At 40.1% G+C, this 23815-nt stretch overlaps 1 protein-coding gene across 2 annotated transcripts; it reads left to right on the top strand.

Annotated features, from left to right (window-relative positions):
• The first annotated feature begins 1659 nt into the window (after nucleotides 1–1659).
• LOC143887777 (putative galacturonosyltransferase 6) lies at nucleotides 1660–22792 on the top strand. Of its 2 annotated transcripts, none has more exons than XM_077391952.1 (9): nucleotides 1660–1874; nucleotides 1962–1996; nucleotides 2124–2165; nucleotides 2606–2753; nucleotides 2841–2920; nucleotides 16158–16390; nucleotides 16590–16947; nucleotides 17399–17908; nucleotides 22026–22792. In XM_077391952.1, the coding sequence occupies exons 1-9, from the start codon at nucleotides 1757–1759 to the stop codon at nucleotides 22299–22301; spliced, it is 1800 nt and encodes a 599-aa protein (XP_077248067.1). In that variant the 5' UTR covers nucleotides 1660–1756; the 3' UTR covers nucleotides 22302–22792. The 2 variants fall into 2 exon arrangements, with proteins under 2 accessions (XP_077248067.1, XP_077248066.1); XM_077391951.1 differs by having other exon boundaries at nucleotides 16155–16390.
• The last annotated feature ends 1023 nt before the right edge of the window (nucleotides 22793–23815 follow it).

Below are 23815 nucleotides of genomic sequence, written 5' to 3'. Positions count from 1 at the left end.
AAAAGATTTTTTTAAAATGACTTGGTCTTACTTTCTTCAAAGATCCAAATCATTCATTTGTTGCGATGCGACCCAATGTAAATAGGCCTTTCCCTAAAAACATCTCCTTAGGATGATCCTAACTCTTTGATCCGTGGAGATTCATATATGGTGTCGTCGTAATATATCAGAGGGTCAAGATCATCAGGATGATTTTTGGGCAACAGACTATTTATGTCGAAGCTTAGCAAAAGAATGGTTTGGATCTTCGACCAAAGTGGCCCTCTAAATTTTCTAAAAAATACGTGTTAGATGATCTATGCATGTAAGTGAGGTCTGGATCATGGAGATGATTTTACGGGCAAGGCTTATTTACGTTGGGGCCCAACAAATGAACGGTTAGGACCTTCGACTCAGGTGGGCCCAAATGATTTTTTTTTTTAAATAAGCTTTTTATAAGGTCCACCTTCAAAGATCTAAACCATTTATTGTTGGCCGCAATAAAGGTTTGTGCTCAAAGAAAGAGGATATAGAGAGTACTAGCTGCGAGAATAAGCACAGGTGGGGCCTACATGCTTCAAAGATCTAAACCATTCACTTGTTAGGCCCCACCAAAGGTTCATGTTTGAGAAGGGGATGGATTATCACCGCCGTAAGGAATCGAATTTAAACATACAGGACAAAATTACTAAGTTGTAATTGCATGATTTATGTGCTGGGCAATGCCGGCCATCACCGTCCTACATTCGTATCCATTTGGGTTATCCCAAACCGCCTTCCGTAGTGCAATCCATACCTAAATAAGAGTATATTTGTCATTCTAAGAAAGTCATAGGGGTCTCTGTATTTAACAAAAAGTACTAATATATTGGGTTATTGGCACAAAAGAGAGAACTGTTAGCAAGCTCAATAACACAGGCGTGTCTTCCTAAAAGCTGGAAATGTTTTCAGCACTACTGTATTTTGATGAGGGTACTCTCACTTTATTAAAAGTACGATATGGCCCTCACAATAGGATGATCTAGGTTGTGCTCCAAAAATTATTTCGATAGGTTAATCCTAACCCTCTGATGTCCGCACCATAAGATGATATAAACCATCCAGTAGATGGGTCACAGCCTAAATAGGTTGTGCCTCAAAAATCATTTCCATAGGTTGATCCTAACCCTCCGATCTGAATGTTAGAGTGTTGATCCTAGCCCTCCATAGATCGGAGGGTTAGGATCAACCTATTGAAATATTTTTTGGGGCACAATGGGTATCTAATGGATGGTTTGGATCATCTTATGGTGCGGACCATACCGTACTTTTAATAGAGTGAGAGTGGCCTCATCAAAATACAGTAGTTGCTGATAACATTTCCCTTCAATAAAGTTAGAAATTTCAATAGGGAGATGATACATAGGTCATCAATATATCATGACTCACCATCACTCTCCCTCACAATAATTCCATAGGGTACTCATATTGGCACTACAATGTTTTGATAATCGTACAAACCCAGATTGTCTTTTCTGTTCTATTTTAGCTTCAAAGAGCTTTTGGGAACTGTTATAAATAACGAGACCTCTGTTAAATGCTTAAAATAATAAAAGACAAAACTATTTACTGCAATTAACAAAATAAGAGAGTGCCAATATTAGTACCCTGACTTATATTAAAAAAACACCCAATTCCAACTCACTCTCTGTACGAAAAATTTTAAAGAGAAAAACAACCCAACCCTCATTTCAAAGAGGGAAAAAGGAGAAAAAAACCCTAAAAAAATAGGCTCTTGATGAAGCAAAATCTCTTCAAATTGCAGAGGATTCTAATCCTCGTTTTGCTCTCCTTCACTGTCTTTACTCCGATCCTCTTTCTCCCTAAAACATTCACTCATTTCACATCTTCTTTTGGTAACCTTCTCTCTCCGATTATTACTTTTTTATTCATCCTCCTTTTTTTAGGGTTTATTTTGATCTTTGAATCTGTCCTTGTTGCAGCACATAAGGAGTTTTTTGGAGATGTCTCCAGCTTTGTAAGAATTTTTTTCTCTAATACTTTATCTGGTTTTTTTTTTGTTTTTTTTTTTTTTCTTGTATTTTCATGAACTGTTTTTTTTTTTTTTTTGGGATATTGAAGATGAATTTTCTTTGTGATTGTAGAAACACGCGAGGGATACTCCGAGATATAACGCTATCCAGCAGGTTCGTGTTTTTTTTTTTTTTCACTTTGTATATCATTCTTATTTTATTTGAAGGTTTTGACCTTTTTGGATTGCAAGAAAAATATTTCTGATGGAAAATTTGTCTTGGGATTTTTTGTTTCCACAATTTGGAGGGAAATAATATGATTATGATTAATTTGGATGGGTTTTATAAAAAATTGAAGTTATCTCTTAAGTAAAAATTGAATATTATTGATTCAAGCTATCTTTTTCTATGTGCAAAAAAGTAGGAAATTTTAGAAATATTTTTCCCCTCCAAACTTTTCCATGAAATTCCTGCAATCCAAAGAATTGGGTTTTCTTAAAATTTTTATTTTTTAGTTTTTAGATTTTTTTTTTCGGCTTTTGAAATTTTATTTTGTTTGCCTTTATTATTCTTACTTTTGTTTTTTGGATTTGGTCTGGTTTGTAATTCGTTAGATGGGTGAAGATTTGAACGAGCCGGATCACATTGTTTTTAAGGATGAGGGTTTTAGTTCTGTAGTTGCTGGGAATTCTTCTGACGATCAGTTCACAATCAAGAGCAATGGGAATGCTGGCAAGGAAAATGGTTTATCTGAAAGAAATGGTCGGTTCACTTTTGTTGAAACAATAATGGTTTTGTTTTTGATATATGAGTGTCTTTGAACATGATGAATAAGTGTCATTTCTTCAGGGATTAATCGTGGTGGCGGTGGGGTCAAAAATCAACCCAAAACTGCATCAGGCTCTTCTGGAGGAAAGGTTATGATCTTGGTATGATTGCATTAGCTCTGGATTTTTCTCAGTTTAGATGTTATTGATGTTTAAGGGTCTTTCTTGATATTTTTTTTTCTTTTTTCTTTTTAAATCGTCACTGTTTATAAACCTCAACAATGCCAACTACCATTGACACAATCTCATCACGATCATTTTCTGGCTCACGAGTGTAGTTTCCATAGTTTTTAACTCTAGATGCGCATGCTTTTTTTAAAACACTATCATTGTTATGTTAACACACACACACACATATATATGTTGGTGTTGAAGGGTCTTTCTTGATAGTTTATTTTTTATTTTGCTTCTACAACAATTCCAACTACCATTGGCATGATCTCATCATGATCACTTCTGACTCACTAGTGTAGTTTCTATTGTTTTAAACACTTGTTGTGGATGTTTTTATAAGCACAATCACTGTTAAACTAATGTTTAGTCTTCTTGAGTATCTGATATGAACATCTATTTGCTACTTTTGTTTTCTCTCTAGTCTTTTTGTAATAGGTCGAATCCTATACATTTTCTTATGGGATAGATTTTCCTTGAGGATTTTCTTAAGTTTTTAGAAACACTAATAAGATTAATTTGAAAACTAAATGTTTGACTGACAATATACAATTTTGTGGAGTCAATGAGAGTTAATTCTTGATCAATTTTGTAAAGGCTAATCCCTATGTAACGTGGACAGAAACCTGTATGTTGATGTTTGACATAGAAATGGGGTGACAAACATGGAAACCTAGAAAAACTCAACCCATTGAAATGTCTGTTCAGTCACATGACTATTGGTAGTCATAATACTATTATAAATTCTAAGAAATCAAATTTAAATCCAGATACATTAGAAAAGTGCTTCAATATATAACTGTTATTTAATAACAGAACTAAGAAAGAGATAAACCAAGATATTTTCCAACTAGCTATTCTATGACTTTTTGACGCATGCCTCAATATGTCTGTTTTTAAAACCACGGGGTTCAGTGTTGCATGGATTTGGATTCGCGTGTCGGGATCCAACACGGATTCGAGGTGTCATATTCGGCAAACCTCCAAAAGTAGGATTCGGATTCGGTAATTTTTAAATAAAATAAAATTTACAAAATAAAAAAAAAATAAAAATAAAAAATATATATATATATATATATATATTCATGAAAAATTTGAGGGTAGAGGGTTAATGCGAGTTTTGTATTAAGAGAGTTGAAGGAGGAAGGGGGTCAATGTTCGAGGGTCGAGGCGCTAGGGTTTTTATTAAAAGAGTATGGGTTGTGCTTTCATATAAAAAAAGTTAAGAAGAAAATACGTTTAAAGGAAAAATATACAGGATTCGCATTTCAAAAGAGACAACGATGAATCGGATTCGCCCGAAAAAAACAAGATTCATGCGGGACATGGCTACGACAAGAATCTGTGTGTGTCCCACTTGAATCCATGTCTGATTCGGATGCAGAGACATGTCGACACGGATTCGGCATAGTGGGGGCAAAGAATCCATGAAACATAGACAGGGTTTCATTGTTACATGGGTTTTTTTCCTAGTTCAAAGGAAACTAGGTTTTATCCATATTAGGTGAGGATCCTTTGCGATGCTAAAGCATAACTTTGATGGCTCTAGATTTCGTAACCCTGGCCCAGCAAGAATTGGAGGCGTCCTTAGAGACTCAAGGGGAGATGTTATTTGGGCATTCTCGGGGCCTATAGGGATAGCAGGTGCCATCGAGGTGGAGGTATGTGCCGTTCATCAAGGAATACAAGGTTTGGATTCAGACCCCTTGGATAGGGTGTTGGTGGAGGGAGACTCCCTCAATGTCATCCGGTGGCTAAGAGGTTCTATCGTCCCGCCTTGGAGTTTTGCCCACTTCTTTGATGAGATACTGGATAAAGTGGAACGGTCGTCAGTCATCATGAGACAAGGGTTGGAGATGTTTGATTTCCTCCCCCCTTGAGTTGTGGCTGCATTCTTGTATCTTCTTTTCATGCTTTCTTTTGGTTCCCTTTGTATGTTTCGGGTTGACTATCTCGGTCCCCCCTTTCCTCTTGAATGAAATTTGCTACCATTCAAAAGAAAAGGGTGAGTATCCTTCTTAAATTACGATTTTAATGAATAATACAGGCTTTCAAGGCTATACTTGGGAGGAAGTCCACCAAGTAAACACATTTGCTCCTTTATTTATTTCCTAATTATATAGTTGAAACATGTGTCATATTGCTTATAATTAGTGGTCAATGATATATTTGTTACGGTGAAGATGATCATCTTTTGAGTATAGTTTCCTTGTAAACTTAATGTTAATCACTAGAGTCAGATTTAGGTATCCTAAGAAGTTTTTTAGTTCAATCGGTTAATCCTATAAGTTTTGCACATGTTTGGGAGAGCCTTGCTTCATTTTCTCTGGAAGGGAGCTATTGGAGCTATTGCTGGGCAAAGTCTCATGTTTTAGACACTTGTGGAAATGGGTGAGTTCTCTCTCACAGTTTTGTAACATCACAGTCATTCAGGCATTCCTCTTCTGCCTCTTTCCTTTCATAGTACTTGGTGATGGTGACCGCTTTGTAAATGGATAAACCATATGAAGCTACAGTCTGCAACATATTATATGGGAAATAAGGTCCCTTTAATCTGTTTTGTGAAGGAAGAGTTGTTGGGTTCATCTGAGAATACTCTTTGGAAGGAAGGTATGAAAAATTAGCATATCAGTTAATGTTATCTTGTGTTTGAAATTTGATATAATTCTAAAGCTTGTGTATTGGACTATTGGCTACTTACCCCCTTGTGTGTTGTTTTGACACAATTGGTCTCCCTCCTTGATCTCTCTAACTAAGCTAGTCTTTCCGAACATTAGGGCTCTAAATCGAATAACCAAAAAGCATAAAATGATTTGGTATGATAACACATTCTGAATGTATTATTGCTTCCTTTTTTCGAACATCAGGGCTCTAAATCAAACTACCAAAAACGCATCAAATAATGAAACAATGGGGTATTTCTGTACAAAATTGTGCTCAATTTTTTATGTGGCAATTCTGCCAAGATCTCTTCGTTAGTTGGGGGAAGAATCAGCACAAATTGAATAGAATATGGAGATCGATCCATATCGATTCAATTGTATGTGCGTCTATTCGATATATTAACCACGTGCCAAGATCCAGATTTTTGGTATAATACCACATTTTGAATGTATTATTGCTTCTGTAGATGAATTTTGAAGATGCTGCGGACATTATACTGTCAATTTGACGGAAGACTTGGCACTTTCCATCCTTAAGACTAGATAGTCAAGAGGATTTGGATTATATGGGATCCCTCCTATTTGATTGGTCACGGAGTGCTTAAAAACAACTACTTATGTTCTTGGTACCGAGTTATTACTTGTGGTTGAAGTCGGCGGTTTGCCAGTTTCCAGTTATTAATGATTCAAACATAGGTTCTGTCTTGACTTTGGTCCTCACAAATATTCCGATTTATCAGCTATCGGTTTTTCAGTGTCCTGTGAGCGTGATAAACAGAATTGAAAATATACAAAGAAGGTTCTTATTGTGTGTGGGGGTGGGGGGCTGATGAAAAGCGGAAATTGCACTTACTAAAGTGGAAGGAAGTATGCAAGCCTATTAAGGCGGGTGGCCTGGGCATTAGGCAATTAAAGGAGGTTAATAATTCTTTGTTGGGAAGTGGCTATGGCGGTTTGGTGAAGAAAGCCACCATTTGTGGGTAAGAGTAACAGAAAAGAAGTATGGCATCCTGCCTGGAAGTGGGAATCAGATGACAGATTCAACCCCAATGGTGTGACAATGTGGAGAGATATTCGTAAACTAAATTTCAAGTTTAATGAAGGTATCAGGGTGTACTTAGGGGATAGAATCAAATTCTGGAAAGATAAGTGGTGTGGTGATGAGGCCCTATGTGAAATTTTTCCGGATCTTTTTGTAGTGTCCATGAAGCTGAAAGTATGGGTGAAGGAAACATGGTTCGTGGGGAAAATGGCATAGCTTGGGACTTGCATTTTAGAAGAAATCTTTTTGATAGGGAAATTGCGCAGATAGCATATCTTCTGCAGATTGTGGATGAGCAGTTTATTCGAAGTTCGGGTGCGGATAAGAGAGCTTGGATCTGGTGCACTTCCGGGGTATTTAGTCTCAAATCATTTTATCAATGGCTCTCATCTTGCACGGTATCCCTGTAGGCCGCTAAAGTGTGGAGCTTCCCGGCACCCCCAAGGGTGTGTGCTTTTAGTTGGACGGCAACTTTAGATATCTTGACCGTTAAACACTTACGAAGCCGCCACATGATAATAATGGACCATTGCGCACTTGGTATAGAAGTAGGGGATACAATGGAGCACTTGCTTTTACGCTGCAAAATAGGAAGAGAGGTTTGGGGTAGACTCGTATGTAGGTTTGGCATTTCCTGGGTATTCCTAGCTCACTTGGATCAACTATTGGACTCATGGTCGTCGGTACCATGGAAGAAGAAAGGCAGAGTGTTATGGAATGTGTCTCTTCTAGTGACTTAGAAGCAGGAATTTTCCCTGGGTGCCGCTCCTGACTCGGAACCTCGCTTTGGGGCTCCTTAGGAAGGAGCTTCCAGGGAGCATGATCCCAAAGAGATAGAAACCGCTCCCATGGCACTCCCAATCCGCTCCTACTACTCCTTTAGACCCCCTCACCAACTTACTGTTCAAAGTACTTCATTGGAGCAAGCACGGAGGCAAATCCTCAGAATGCATGAGGAAAAAGAGGGTATGAAAATTAAGATGGTTAGAAATTACTACTTTTAATGTACTTAAATTTTGAAAGATTTATATGAAGATAGTTAAAAATTACTATTTTTTATGTACTTGAATTTTGAAAGACATGTGATGACAATACTATATTAACTCTCCCACGACGCTCTCAACCTTAGACTCTTCTAGAACCACACGCTTCCCTGTCCCCGTCCTGGTCCCGCACCTGCTTCGTGCTTCTATGACCAGTGATAGTATGGAACATCTGGAAGGAAAGAAATGCAAGAACTTCTAAGGGTGTCGCCAAGCAACCTGAATTCATCTTCGCAAAGGTGATTCCTTTGACTATCTCGTGTGTCAGGGTCTTCCCCATTTAGATTTGTCTCTGTTTTTTACCTTTGGCATGGCTGGAAGGAGGTGTGATCAGATGGCGGTCGGATAGAGCAAGTAGTACAAAGATGGTCCCCCCTCCCCCTTTTGGTTTTCTTAACCTAAATTTCGATGGATCGAGCTTGGGAAACCCTGGTCGTGCCGGGGTAGGCGGTCTTCTTAAAAATGAGGATGTTGCCATGCTTTGGGCTTTTTCTGGACCGCTAGGGATTGCAGACTAATGAAGCTGAGGTCAAGGTGGTCCTACAGGGTATTAAGTTGATCGTGCCGTCCGATTTGGAGAGGGTGATAGTGGAGGTGGATTCCCTCAATGTAATTAGATGGCTGAAAGGAAGTAGCTCGCACCCCTGGAGATTCTCTAGTTGGATTGATGGGATTATGGATTGGGTTTGGGAATCCGGTATTTCTTTTCATCATGTGAAAAGAATGGCCAACTCGGACGCCGATAGATTGGCCACGGAAGGAGTAGCGAGAAGGGAATTAAAACTTTTTGAATTTCTTCCCCCTTGATGGAGCTAGTTGATATGTTTGTCGTACTTTTCTTATTTTTTCTCTTTGTTATTTTTTGATTATTGTTGAACCCTTCAGTCAGTTTTGTACATTCTTTATATTTTATTTCCCATGGAAATGACGAAAATTAAAGATGCAACTTCAGCAAATGATAAAATATGCACAACTATACATTTTAAAGCCATCACATAAGCAAAACAATAATGTCATTCTAAACACTAACATTCAGAATTACATTATTCTAAATATTGATGGTTTAACCGGATCAAACACCTAGTGGCGTGTGTTGTCACGAAAGTTTGGAACAATGATGTCATTCTAAACGCAAATATTTCACATGTTTTGGAAGTCAAGGGTCATGCCATTTCTTTTATTTCAACTTACTCATCTTAGAAATGGAATGAGCATTAATATTTCCTTGATATATGTGTTTTTATTGGTTTGTGGCCGCATGCAAGGGTTTGGACTTACTTCGAACTTCGGTCACCACGGAATTGTACACATTTCGATCTAACTAGTAGTCTCTGCCGATGTTTCTCAAACTCTAACGCCCCGAAAGTTTAAGTGATGGCTTCTTGTGATTGCATGAACTCCGAAGGATTTGGAGGAGAGCACTTCTTCTCAACCTTGGCTCCAAGCTAAAGAAGAAAAACTATGAAGAACTCAAGCATTCCTAAAAACCTTGGCTCCAAGCTCTAATAATCCCTTTCCTCCTTTCCTCTCTTAATATATAAAGGTGGAGAAGTGCATTGGATGTCCAAGGACTCTTGGACCCACAAGCATTCCTAAAAACTCCACTTTCCCTTTTCAAATAAAATACAATAATTGGAAAAAATGAAAATAAAATACAATTATATTGTTTTATACTTTGTTTCCAAAACGACCTCTTTAAAATGAATTTCTCTTTCTCTAAAAAAAAGGGCGGCCTAGTGCACGAGGCTCCCGTCATTGTGGGGTATAGCGAGGGCTAGATGTACACAGCCTTACCCCTACTTTGCAGAGAGGCTGTTTCCGTGACTCAAACCTGTGGCCGTGACCACCAGGTCCCAATGGAGTAACCTTACTGTTGTGCCAAGGCTCTTTCTCTCTTATCTCTTTTTTTTTTGAATGGTTGAAATTTCATCCAAATAGAGGGACCGAGATGGTCGAGTACAAGCCCGAGAAAAGAAAACAAGAAAGATACTGGAAGAGATAAAAATGGTACATAAGAGAGGCTGGAAAAAACTCAAGGTGGTAGAAAATCGAATTGCTCAAGGTCCATCAAACGAACTCCATCCCTGGCAAGCCTATCCGCTACCCCATTGGCCAATCTCCTGATATGATGGAAGGAGATACTCGAGTTACCCAACTTAAGATACCCCTTAAATATCCTGGCATTCTCATTTTCCACAACACTCAAACATCTGCAAGGAAGGATGTGTTCCATAATATTTTGCCTTTTTTCCTCCAGGGAGACATTTGCCAACCGTCTAAAAGATCAAATAAGGTGCTCTCGGAACACCCAAGATATTATAAACCTTTCCAAGATGCCGCTCCATATCTCCCTAGCAACCTTTCAGTGGATGAATAAGTGATCCACTTATTCCCCAGCTTGAATACATAGAGCACAATGGTCAATAATCAACATTTTCCGGTCTCTCAGAAAATCCACCGTCTGAATTTGCTTGAGAAGAGTGGGCCCACCCAAATACTCCAAACCCAGGGTGCGTGTGCGCGTGCGCTTGGATAGACTAGACCCTCAAGGCATTATGAGCATATAGAAAGATTTAACGGAGAATTCTTTCGAAATATACCCTACCCAAACCCTTAAATCTGATCCATTTCTCTTTATGTAGCAGCCCTCTAGTATCTCAAAAGCCTGGTCACCGATTGTAAGCCCTTGTCAAAAAAGTTTCTTCTGAAAGCTTGCACCCATACAACCCTATCCTCTCTTCTCTCGAAGGAGTCTTTGACTAAAGCCTCTGAAGATGTCACGACAAACAAATCTAGGAATAAATCCTTCAAAGGTACAAAAGAATACCACTTATCTTGCCAAAATCTTACTCTTTCACCCGACCGAACGCTGAATTTAGTGCCTGCAAGGAAAAGGTGCTTGTAGCTCATAATGTCTCTCCACACGGTACACCCAGACTGCCTAAAGCAACTGACTCCGAGTGCCCCACGTGTGACCCATACTGTCAATTACTTTGGCCCAGAGCTGTGATTCCTCCTCCCCATACCACGACAACCATTTTCCCACTAATGCCTGATTAACTTCTTTGATCTTTCTGACCCTAATCCTCTTGCCTTACGGGGTTTGCAAACCTCCTCCCATGCAACTAAAGAGATACCTCTTTTTTCTTTTGAACCTCCCCACAAAAATCTTCTTTGAATTTGTTCAATTCTCAATTTTACACTCATGGGGCATTTGAATAAAGATAACTAATAAATAGGAATGTTTGCCAAGACTGGCTTAATGAGAGTTAGTCTTCCACCCCTTGAGACTAAATTTCGCTTCCATGTATCTAGCCTTCTCTCCACCCTCTCCAATGTAGGGTCCCAACTAATTTTCTTGTGCCTTCCCACCCCAGCAGAAGTCCTAAGTAAGTAGAAGGTAAACGGTCCACCTTGCAACCTGTGATACCAGGTAGCTCTTGAGTACTTCTGCATCCAAGTGTATGCCAAATATTTTATACTTATGGAAATTTGTCCTTTGTCCTCTCACCACCTCATAGCACCTTACGATTGCTTGAAGATTCATTACCTTCAAAACATTCGAATTACTAAAGAACATAGTGTCACCGGCAAACTATAAATGAGAAATCTCTATAAATGAGAAATCTCTCTCTTATCTCTTCACATAAATCTCCACAAAGTAGGAATTCTATATTTCGTCAATTAATATATCATATTAATTAATTAACTAATATACACCATATACGCATTAAAGTGCTTACACAATATATATGATGTAAATCCACCATGTATCTAATACAACAGATCACATCCGTCTGTGCTATCCATAAATCTGGGACCCTGATCCTCCAAGGATCGTGGGTCAAGCGAGTTAAGAGTGGGATTGATGTAGGGATCCGATGGTTGATCTTGCAGAACCCAAGGTAGGCCCCACTGCGACCTCACGCACCGAAGTCCAATTATGGTTGCATTGGGCAAGTGGCGCTCACCAGGACATTACCATGAAGATGGTTGTCAAATTATCAAATACGCGGCATACGCCTAATCACATCAAATGTGTATGTTCTCCCTCCGGTTCTCATTTACTTGGCTAGGCCTTGCGGGGTGTGGACTGTACTTACGCCCTAAGCCCACCCTGTGGTATACCTTCCGATCTATTAGCTTGGGCCCACAAATGCATTTGCAATTACCTTTGGAAAAAAACAATTGTTTTTTAAACCAATTTAATAAATTCTTTATCAAATCGACTCGCCCACCGCTTAAGTCACACAAATAGTCTCTTATAAAAACCTAAGTAGAGAGCCATACTCCGGATTTGATTTTGGACGTGAGTTCTCGGTTCTCCCCCTTTCAGCTGCCAAACAACAACAACCCCCCTCTTCCTCCCACGGTAAGCCCTCTCTCTCTCTCTCTCTCTCTCTCTCTCTCTCTCTCTCTCTCGCTCTCTCTCTCTCTCTCTCTCACACACACACACACACACACACACACACACACCCCTCCTCACCCAAGGCTTTAAATGTCGGTTTCAAACACCACCGTTTCAGTTGAAATTTCGCCGGATTGCCGAAATCTTGTAAAAAAACCGATTTCAGGTAAATTTCGTGTCGGCCTTGGCCGAAATCTGAAATTTCGGCCGAAATTTAAAACATTGTCCCTACCTCTCTTTCCCACTTTTTCCTCACCTCTTCCTTTCCCTCCTTTCCTTTATGTTTCTTCTTCCCCGCTTCTCTCCTCCCTTCTCCTTTGCTATTTCGGACTATCAACATAGTCGACAATCCTCCCTATTTTCACTTTCCTTTTTTTTTTAAAGGTAACTATTTCATTTCATCTGTAAAATTTACATATTAACACACGGGACAAGCTGTCCCCGTGGATGCACAAAAAGCAAACAAAAATTAATGGATCTATGTGATCCCCGAGACGTTGTTGAAAGATATTTTCATATTTGGTCGTCTTACGCCCTCCTTTGCTAGGATTTCTGCCATCGAGTTCGTTGTTCGTCTTCTATGCCTTAAAGATGGGCGGATATCTCGTATAGGATCTCTAATCTCTTCAACAGAACTTGCTAGCCTCCATGGTCTAGCACATCTACTCCCAGCCCAAGCAATAACATTAGTGGAATCCCCTTCTATGATTAGAGGACCCATGTTATGGGACTTGTACCACCTCAGCCTGAAAAGTAAGGATCGAGCCTCAGCTTCATTTGAATCGCAGTCCCTGAGTAAGTCATGATAACTGATCCGCTTGCATCACGTAACACGCCGCCAATTCCTCCCGAACCTGGGTTTCCCATTGAACTTCCATCAAAGTTTAATTTGTAAAATCCGTCGGGAGGTTATGAGATTTGATGCTTTTCGTTCTGAGAACACAATTTGACCCTTCCGTAGAATTTGATCAACCGAGTATGGCAGGTCCCCCTTGCATTTCGCCCACTGAATGATAGCAATCTTAATGGTAAGATAGATATGTGGAGCTGCCCTGTATTTACCATTGAAGATTCTATGATTTCGTTCTAACCAAATAAACGAGATAGTGGCAAAAGGTATAGAGCAGCACATCGTTTCGCCTATACGTCCCTTATAAGCGCATCCCCAATTCTTTATAGTTTCAGAAATGCTATTTGATGATACCCAAGTCATACCACAGAAACGCATTATGTCCATCCAGACAGATGAGGAGAAGGGGCACAATAATAGCACGTGGTCTAGCATCTCCACATTCTTTTGACATAATATACACCAGCTGGCGAGTTAGATCTTCATTGACTGCAATCTGTCACAGGTATTTATACAACGATGCGATATTGCCCATGCAAAGGCCGCAACGCGCGGTGCACTATATGATCTCCAACAGATTCTTGGGATGGATCCTCGTCCAGCTTCTGAAAGAAAGACTTCACTGAAAAGACGCCTTCCGTATCCAGGGTCCTAATCCACGCCTCTTTCACATTTACAGACATATAAGTAGAATTCAACAATTCTAGGATAGCCGTGAAACTATCAATCTCACTGTCCTTGAGGTTTCTTTTCAACCGTATGTCCCAGAAATTTCCTCCTCTCCCAGGGTTTCGAATCAAGTAATATGATATCTTGGTATTGCGATCCGAGGCAATACTGTAAAGAGCAAGAAAGGAATCGCATAGAGACGAGTCACTAATCCATAGATCCGCCCAAAACTGCACTGTGTCTCAAATCTTTCCTATCCCCAGACCCCCTTTTTTTTTTTTTTGAATGACATACCGTTGACCACTTTAGCAAGTGTTTCAACCTATTACTCCCATCCTCAGTTTCTTCCCAAAGAAAATTTCGTTGAATCTTCTCTATCCGAGCCGCCACCTTTGCAGGGATTTTAAACATAGACATATAGTAATCCGGCATGTTAGCTAAAGCCGCTTTTATAAGCGTGATTCTTCCTCCAAACGACAAATACTTCTTCCAGGTAGCCAGTTTCCTCTCAATTCTTTGGATCACAGGATCCCACATTCCTCCACTCAAAACCTCAGAGGCAACCCCAGATAGGTTATTGGTAAAGAACTTACAGAGCAGCCCAGAGACTTTGCACGTTCCATTACTATCTCAAGTGTCATGTTTATACCGGCAATAACGCTCTTCGACAAATTGATTTTCAGTCCTGTTGCCATTTCAAACCAACGGAAAACCCGCTTTAGATTTGCCACAAACTGCTGCCCATCCCTTAAAAACACCAACGTATCATCGGCAAATTGTAGATGACATATAGGGGCGGAGTCCTTGCTCGCCTTAGGACCCATTAGTAATCCTTTCCTTTCAGCCAACAAAAACATCTTACTGAGAGCTTCAGCCACCACTATAAAGAGGTAAGGGGACAGAGGGTCACCTTGCCGAAGGCCGCGGGAACTCCTGAAGAAACCGCAAGGGGATCCATTCACCAGAATTGAGAAAGAAGCTGTTGAAACACAAGATTTTATCCAGGAACGCCACTTTGAGCCGAAACCCATATTTTCAAGCGTATAATCAAGCACCCCCCACTCAACATGATCATAAGCCTTTTCCAAATCTATTCTAGCTTTAATGCCGCTTTCGCCCTTCCGTTTCATAGTATCAAGTACTTCATTAGCAATAAGTACCCCGTCCAATATCTGCCTCTTATTCACGAAAGCCCCCTGAAACTTTGATATTTTCACTTTCCTTTTCTTTTCCCTGTCCGTACCAGTCGGCCTGACTCTTTGCACTAGACAGCAATCGACAACCACCCCATCTTCTACCTGACTATCGACTGTTTCTACTTGCACTCGTGCAGTCGACAGCCCCTCAAATCTTTCCCCTTTGCTTCCCTTGTTGGCTGGACCTGATCTGCCCTTCCAAGACACCTATTGTCTCTCCCTGCTGTCCTCCCATCCTTCCACATAACAGTCATAGTGGCGGCTAATTTCTTCTCCCTTCTGTCCCTCATCTATTAACAAAGATTTGCGTCCCCCATCTTCTCTTTCTCCTATTCTATTTCATGATTTTCAGGTATTCCCAGTCGAGCTATAGTCCTAATAGTTCATTGCATCCTTTCTGTTCTTGGTTGCAGTTGAACTAGTTTTAACAGTTCCTTGCATTCTTTCTATTCTCAGTTGCTGCAATGCTGCCCCGATTCATCTCCCAATCAGTCCCCTGCACTTTCCCGGCATTTGGCATCATCTTGGCATCTGATGTCGACCCTGGACAGATTGGGCTAACACGATTGCTTCTCCTCCTATTGGGCTAACACGATTGCTTCTCCTCCTATTGGGCATTCACATCGTGGGATTTGAGGTTGACTCGCACATCATTGGGTGAGATCTGTCCCATTTCAACCAATGACATTATTGATTATTGCTTGCTGCCCTTGGATTAGCCTCACCCATTCACACGCCCGTATCTTTTTTGACATTACCAGTTCAAGCTTGAATGAAAACTAATCCAAATCTATTAGGGCCCGTTTGGATACCTCATATATTGTATTTGGATTTGGAATTGAGTTTTGGATACAAAATGAATAGATTCGGCTGCTCATGAGAGAGAGAGAGGGAAGGGTGTACTTCCTAGTGGAGGGGAGAAGTTGAGGAGCAAAGAGGGTGAAGGAAACTGCCAGATCTGTGGATTTCCAATTTCTTATTTGCACAGCATATTTAGAAATCTGATTTTTTTCACTGTCAGTTGCTGAATTGGAAATCCAAGAATTTGTTCCGGATCCAAATTACAATGCAAAAAGGGCTGCAAATGTGAGAAATCCAAATCAAAATCTTCTCTGCGTCCAAACGCACCCTTAAGGTTGGCTTTCAAAATTGGAAATGATATATGTTGGACAGGAATCTTTTAAGACTGCCCTTTTTTAATCATTAAATTTTTTTTATTTTTATCTCTTATTTAAGGTTCTGTTATTAAAGCAATCTTTTAATTATTATTATTATTATTTTGGATTGGACGCAGCAGGGGAAATCTAACAAAAAAACTGCTGGAGAAGAACCAAATGTGCATTCTTGGTCACAGAAAGTAACTAATGAGAAGGTTACAGCTATGAAAGATCAGTTGATCACGGCCAAGGCATACTTGAATTTTGCACCACCACACAGTAATTCTCACTTGGTGAAAGAGCTGAAACTGCGGATAAAAGAGGTTGAGCGAGCGGTTGGTGAAGCCACAAAAGATTCAGATTTGTCTAGGAGGTAAGCCAATACACATGTCTTGCACATCTATTGCAAGCATCCACTTAATTAAGAAATAAATTGGAGAGAAAAAGTACCTGTCTGAATAATGATCAAAGAAAGAAATGAAAATGACCACATCCAATTCAAAAAATGGGAAACTAAAATAATTTAAAAATATGGAAGTGGCTTTTTCTGATTTAAACGAGAAAATATTCAGTGCTCTGCAGAGAATGAGATCCATGGAGGCCACGTTGGTCAAAGCGAGCCGGGTATACTCTGACTGCTCTGCTATGGCGAAAAAGCTCCGTGCTATGACTGTCAACACCGAAGAGCAAGTCCGAGCACAGAAAAATCAGGCTGATTACCTCATTCAACTTGCCACAAGGACCTTCCCCAAAGGTCTCCACTGCTTGTCCATGCGGCTCACTGCTGGCTACTTTGCTCTGGAGCCTAAGGAGCGAGAGTTTCCCAATAGTGATAAATTACAACAGCTAGATCTCTATCATTTTGCTATCTTCTCGGACAATATCCTTGCATGTGCCGTGGTTATTAACTCCACTGTCTCATCATCTATGGTAAGAGCTACCGCCACTTTCCTTTTTTGTATTTTAAAGTTAGCATTTTGCCAAAATGGGTGCTCTGAGGAATGCATGCATATGATACGACACTAATGTTGGTATCTAGTAGCATGGACACTTTTCTTTGCTAAATTAATTATCATGCTTCAAATATGACGCTTTTTGAAACTGCCCGTTTAGTGTTGTATATTTGCAATTTAAACTTTGATAATGTGAGTCTTAAGGTGCTGTAATGAAAGCATTATGATTCTCTTTTCTAAGTTTGAGTTGTTGGGTTTTTTTTCCCAATTTCTAAGAAGCACATTGAATTCCTTACATGATTCTTTCCTGTCATACTGGAAGCTATGATTGGATAACATGCAATGGCTCACTTTCAGTATACTAGCTCCCATATAAGATTGATCCATTATACATTGTTTTAAGAATTAAGAGTGTCATTCTTTCACAGGAGCCGGAGAAAATCGTCTTTCATGTCGTTACAGATTCTTTGAACTTCCCAGCAATGTCAATGTGGTTCTTGGTGAACTCACCTGGTGAAGCCACAATCCAAGTCAAGAACATGGCCGATTTTAAATTTCTCTCTTCTTCATTGTTGAAGCAGTCAAATTCCCATGACCCAAGATTCACTTCGCCTCTAAATCACCTCCGTTTTTATCTACCTGAGGTCTTCCCCAAACTAAATAAGATTGTGCTCCTTGACCATGACGTAGTAGTGCAGAGGGATCTAAGGGGATTGTGGAGTGTTGATATGAAGGGGAAAGTAAACGGAGCAGTCGAGAAATGTGGGGATGGTGACTCACCTCATAGGATGGCTGCGTTACTTAACTTCTCAGATCCAACTGTTGCAAACTCGTTTGATGCCAAGGTTTGCACATGGGCATTTGGAATGAATGTGTTTGACCTGCGAGAGTGGAGGCGGCGAAAATTGACGACTGTCTACAATAAATGGTTGCAAATGGTAAGGAAATTCATATGCCTTTACTTCGATATGCATTCATATATGTAAATGTGCATTCAGTATATAAAAACATATATTTGCATGCATACATGCCAAATATTCGCGGGTCAGTCATTTTTAAAATGGTTGGTGTGCTCAGGATTCAGGATAATTACCCCAGCCTCTAAACTTGTCTTTCACCTTTTTCATGCTTTCTTAAATTCCATTGTCTTCGAACCTTTGTCAACGGAATTTCTATGTGGTCTCTGAAACCCTTCAAGAGCTAGTCTAATCACTAAAATAGGGGAGTAACCTGTCGTATTGGATGACTTATGATGTACTTTCCTTTATTGAGTTAATCAGGAATACTGTATCAGGACATTCTATTCCCGTTCTTCCTTTAACTAGTCGCATCTGGAATCGCTCATCTCTCTTCTTGAATCGGGAATTTTTGGCCTATGTTTCTTTTAGGGTGCCCCAACTTTTCATAAGGATGTTTTTAAGAGAGGAGTTCACTCATCTTTTGCCATATTCAAAGTTTCAAACAGAATATTGTTAGCTTCAGTGATTTTGAATTAATGCTTGCATAACATCAATAAAATGTCGTATCTGCAAAAAATAATCAATGCATTTCTGTTTGGTAATCAAACAATCTGTTTGATAATTTCTGAAAAAAGTCTCTACTGGATATCTTCTAAGCCCTGTATTTCCTTATTGCTCTTACTCTTTTTTCCTTTTTTTTTTAAAGATGACAGTAGTATATTAAGATCGTATGAAGAATACATGCATGGGGGACCAGTAGTTCCCCAAGTATTACAATGTACGAAAACCTGGATCAATACAGGTCTGAAAAACCAAAAAAAGACAATTATAAAGCCAACGATTGACCCTCCCAACTGTCTTCCATGACCACCCAAAATATATTTGAATTCATCACTACCCATCTAACTTCCAAAAAAACTTCCCATGTCCAACCAATTTCAAAAAATATTACTTAAACCTTTGCGATCTTTCACCGAAGATCTTGAAAACCACTGGGGCCCTTTCCTATTCTCAAAATGGTCCCCCTTTTTATAAACCTAGACCTATTTCCAAACTTCTTAATGTTCTTCCTAAGATGAGCATTTCTTTAAGTCCGACAAAAGTCCTTCTATCTCAGCTGTAAAAACCTCCTCATCAAGATTAGTAGCCGGTTCTTCCTTGACATTCGGGTCCGTTGCTTCAGGTGCTCTTTTCTGTTTGATCATGGCATCCAGTTTCTTAATTCCTGATTTCTTGTCTTCATTCCATCTTGACTGCCTCGACGTCTTTTCCTCCTCCAAGACCTTGATGAAGAAGGGTTGTTTATGCATCGGAGAATGAGTTTCCTTAACATTACGTGACCCAGATGCAGTAAATAATAAATCCGGCCTCCTATTAGCGGCCTCTTTGAAGAGCTTCCACTGCCTTTTCAAGAAGTCTTCGATGACTTCTCTCGGTGTTGGCACTTCTTTAGAGGTCAACTCTTCAGAGTAAACCATTGCCTTTATTCTTTTTAGTGTTTCCTCTATCTCTGGTAACTCCATAGACCGCCTCCTCTTGGCCGGGGTAAGGCGGTATCGTTCAGGTTTTCCATTGATTATCTCAAATGAGTTCGTTTTCCTCTGTTCTTAATGAATCAAAAAGACGATAATTCCCTAATATGTAGATCACCGCCACGAAGGGACCTCTGACCAAGGGGCAAGTGTCCATACACATACTCCTCTTTGCGTACAAGAAACTCTTCCTGCATAAATGTACATTAATGGCGCCGTATTACTCATTGACGTTCGTCCCAATTCGAGGAAACCTTTTCGACTTCCCTTGATGAGGGATACTTTCGAGAGATCAATACTTGAAGTAAAAGTTTTAAAATGCTTTAAATGCTTCTCCCAAAAAATGGAAATACCTGTCCTTCCTCAAATTAAAGGTTATCGATAAAATCTGCCTTAAAAAAGCTTATCGATACTGCCAATGGATGGGTCAATATATAGCGTATATACTTTCTCTGAAACCCTCCCAAATCCAACCACCGTCATCCAGATTTTGGGGGTTCCCAATTAGACTTTATCCTCACGCAAAACTTACCTTTGGGATTTGAGAAAGCCTTCCAGGATTCACAAGGGTCGCAGCAGCATTTTTCTTTATTATTCAGCCCTTCAAAATGAAGTTTAATGAGTGCATCCATGGATGTCATAGGAGATTTTTCTCGCGGATACCCCTTAATGATGGACGGATCCACCCCCCTTAGATTTTTGCCTCCATGCAAAACTAGATTTCCATTTTCGAGGTCAGGGTTCTGATGTAAAAGATACCCCAGAAGAATAGAGCCCAGGAAATTCAGATTTAGAGCCTCCCAAACCTTTCCTTAATTTCGCAAGACTCCTCTTCCGGGTCAACAAGCGTGCCAAACTAGCATTCCTAGTACGCCCAAATGATTGATAAGCACCCTTCAGCCTGAAACCTTCCTCATTGGGGTCCAGAACAGCGGGTATATGGCTGGCTTGTATAGGTTGAAAGTTTGAAGATCCCGACGCACCTCCATCAGTCACGGGAGGGATCAAACTGGGGGGAAGGTCATCCTGCATGTTGTCTGACACTGCTGTTGAGCAGTGAAATTTGAAATTTGAATTCAGAGAAGCGGGCCCTAGGGGAACGACCCTCCTTCCCTGAAGATCCAGAGGCTGTAAAGGAGGCCCCGGCACCATCACCGAAGGTTGACAATCCAAAATCGGATTATCCTTCTCCGGTAAGGGTAGAGGTTCCAAACAAGGGTCTGGCTTCGAAGAAGCAGCGTCAGAACTCTGTTTTGATTTATGGATTTCGATTCTGACTGTGAAGTGCTGGCCCAAGATCCGGATTGGAATAAGGGAAGGGGGTAACTTCCACCATGGAAAAAGGATTTTGGCGGACATAAAACTCATACATTAATTGTGGTTCCCTTCCATTTTTACCTCCAAAACACGGCCAAAAAGGTTTCCTAAGGCTTCAACCGTTGAGGTAGCCCAGACGTGAAGGGCGATACCATAGAAGTTAACCCAGAGAACTTCCATGCCTTGAATGTGGTCACAACTCCAAGTGGATAAAGAGTGCAATTGCCTACTCCATACCTCGAGACCTTTAGCCAGGACCTCAGCAGCCTCCTTCTCCGAATCGAATATAAATAAAACGTCGTCTTGCGATAGGATGCACGGACAAGGGATGGGGTGTCCCATGCTCCCTTAGCCCATATCCAAAGATCATTAAGGGATCCATAAGTCACCTTCCTCCTTCCTATTAAGCAGGCTTTTAAGGTATTCAACCTTGAATCCACCTCCTTACCTGATAATAGATAAGAGTGGGGAACCGCCTTCGATCGATGAAAGGACCGTCCCAGAGTCCGGCCAGCGGTCGTCATCCATACTAGCCAAAGGGGCTTCCGAAATGGCATGGATTGCAGAAGAGGTTGGAATTGCGGAAGAGGTTGGAATGCCCTTCTTTCTGTCCAAATGGCGTCTCCGACATCTACCCCGCCATCGAAAATTAAGGCAGTCGCAAGATAAGCAATCCCAGTCTCCAGGCCTTCGTAATGATTTCCCCTTGTTTCTTGTTTTCCACCACTTCTTCTTTACAGATGGCGTAGTTCTAGATAGGTGGTTTCTCCTGTTCTGCTTACACCTTCGACAACACCTCCGCCATTTAAAGTTGTAGTAAGCACAAAATAAGCAGAGCCAATTCCCCGCCATCACCTGGGCCTATACAAAACTTTTTCCTCTAAATGCTGTTGTAGTTTTTTTGAACTTTTGAAAAGTAGATTCTTCTAGAGACTCTTTCCCACTTTTTTCCACCACTTTTTTTGAACTCTTTTTTCCATTTATAAGTCTCAAATTTTATTTCTTTTAGATGTATTTATACACCTATTATGTGGATGGTTGGGATATGTTTTAATTTGTATGAATGATGTAAGTGTAAGTGTGCCTGTGTATGTACATATGTGCATACATAAACATACTTTTGGCTGTGTTTTTCAGGTAAGAAAGTCGACATAATGGAAAGGTTTTGAAATTCCTGGTCTATGTCTATGCAGAATATCTGTGTGTATATATGATAGTTCATCTTATGTCCATGGTTGTGGTTGCAGGGAAGGACGAGGCAGTTATGGAAAGCTGGGAGCTTGCCTTTGGGTCTGGTTACCTTCTATAACCTCACAGTTGCTCTGGACCGAAGGTGGCATGTATTCGGGCTAGGTTATGATTCGGGTGTGGGCCGGGGAGAGATTGAGAGGGCGGCTGTTATCCACTATGACGGAATCATGAAGCCATGGCTGGAAATTGGGATTGGAAAATATAGAGGCTATTGGAATAAGTTTCTCAACTATGACCACCCTTACTTGCAACAGTGCAACATCCACCAGTAATTTTCAATGGTGGTAACTATCTCATCCTCTACAGCCTTCATTCCTTTTTTAAAGAGAAACATAACTTCTTTAATTTCCAACAATAAGTACATGATTTCAAATTAGCGGGGGAGACAAGGTGTCGCCCAACACAATTACAACCTTTGTTGTACCTATTGATCTGCCCTATACATCAAAACATCCATTACCCATTACCCTAAACATCAAAACATCCTCTCAGCCTTCATTCTTGTCTGCACACTTTTTTATTTTCTTATCTTCCCTCATGGAAAATTCCCTTCCTAATTTTATTTAATTTTTTTCGTTACGGCCATAATCTTCTAGAGCTGAGTCTGTTTAATTGATTAGTGGAGATGGAATAAGTGTCCTTTGGGGGGATTTTGTAATGCTATTAGTTGGACCTTTTGTACAAAAATCTTTCACAAGTAGTTGCAATTTCAAACACTTCATTGTGTCTTATTTTAAGTTAGCAGATCGCAATGTTTGTTCTCTATTTAATTTCTTCACTAGACTCTGGAGATTCAACTGTCTTTATTTGTAAGGCATTTTCACATATAATCCTGATTCCAAAATCATCTTTCAATTCTTCGACGCGAGAAGCATCGGAATGCTCAACTCTGAATCCAACTTCATCTTCAGGTTTAATAGATGATGATGGAAGTCTGTTTACAGTCTCTTACATTTTTTTACTTTTGGTCCTGGAGTATGCTCTTGGACCCTCATAGTATGTAATTCTGGTGGGACTACTGGTCCCCATGTACGCTCCATGGTATGAATATAAAGTCAATTTAAAAAAAAAAAAAAAAAAGTTACTCCAAACGCTTAAGTAGGCGAAGGCCTATCAAATTCTTAGGCTTTAGCACTCTTGCTACCACACCAAGTTGGGCGTTGGACTCTTTGATCTGATTTCATCCTTTTGTAGTTATGTTTTGATGCTGTGTTAAATATAGGGGAAATAATAGAATGAATGCTTGGATTGCCAGAATCACGCATTGGATTCAGTACCCTATTCCAATTCTGCTGATTCTGACATTTGGTTCAAAAAATGAATGGTATTTGGGGGTTGAAATGGCAACTGGGGCAGAATCGAAGTGGGAAAAATTGCCAGAATTTGTTTCCCGCCCCAACAGGTGGTTTTCTGATTCTGCCCCCATCAGAATGAAATTTTTATTTTTATTTTTTTATTTTATTTTTCATTTTCATTAAAATTGGAATAGGATATCGATTCCGATTCATAACAAAATGATTCTAAAATCCACATGGCCTCCTCTCATAGCTGATATCAGAAGAAGTTCTAGCGCACTGTTGCCGAGATGAGTGCCTCTCATAGTTAGTGTGAGAGCCAGAACTTCCTAGCTAAAATGATGGTCTCTCACACAGTTGGTATTGGAGGAGAAAGATTCTAAAGCTAAATGGTTACCTCTAGAGAGGTAGGAAACTAGCCCATTTGATCTAAATTATCCTTTTTCACTGAATCCCTTCTTGGACTGAATCCTTTTTCACTGCACATTAAG

This window comes from Tasmannia lanceolata, unplaced genomic scaffold (assembly GCF_043159265.1).
Source record: "Tasmannia lanceolata isolate RefF3 unplaced genomic scaffold, GAP_Taslan_0.1 ptg000012l, whole genome shotgun sequence".
Classification (NCBI taxonomy): domain Eukaryota; kingdom Viridiplantae; phylum Streptophyta; class Magnoliopsida; order Canellales; family Winteraceae; genus Tasmannia; species Tasmannia lanceolata.
Note: the sequence above shows the minus strand (reverse complement) of the source record. Positions and strands in the feature narration are given on the sequence as shown.

Bases quoted from the DNA above. Each gene is read 5' to 3' on its own strand.
- LOC143887777 (XM_077391951.1), top strand. From the start codon at position 1,757: ATGAAGCAAAATCTCTTCAAATTGCAGAGGATTCTAATCCTCGTTTTG. The intron at 1,875-1,961 runs GTAACCTTCTCT...TCCTTGTTGCAG, and splicing joins TCATTTCACATCTTCTTTTG to CACATAAGGAGTTTTTTGGA. The intron at 2,921-16,154 runs GTATGATTGCAT...GATTGGACGCAG, and splicing joins GAGGAAAGGTTATGATCTTG to CAGGGGAAATCTAACAAAAA.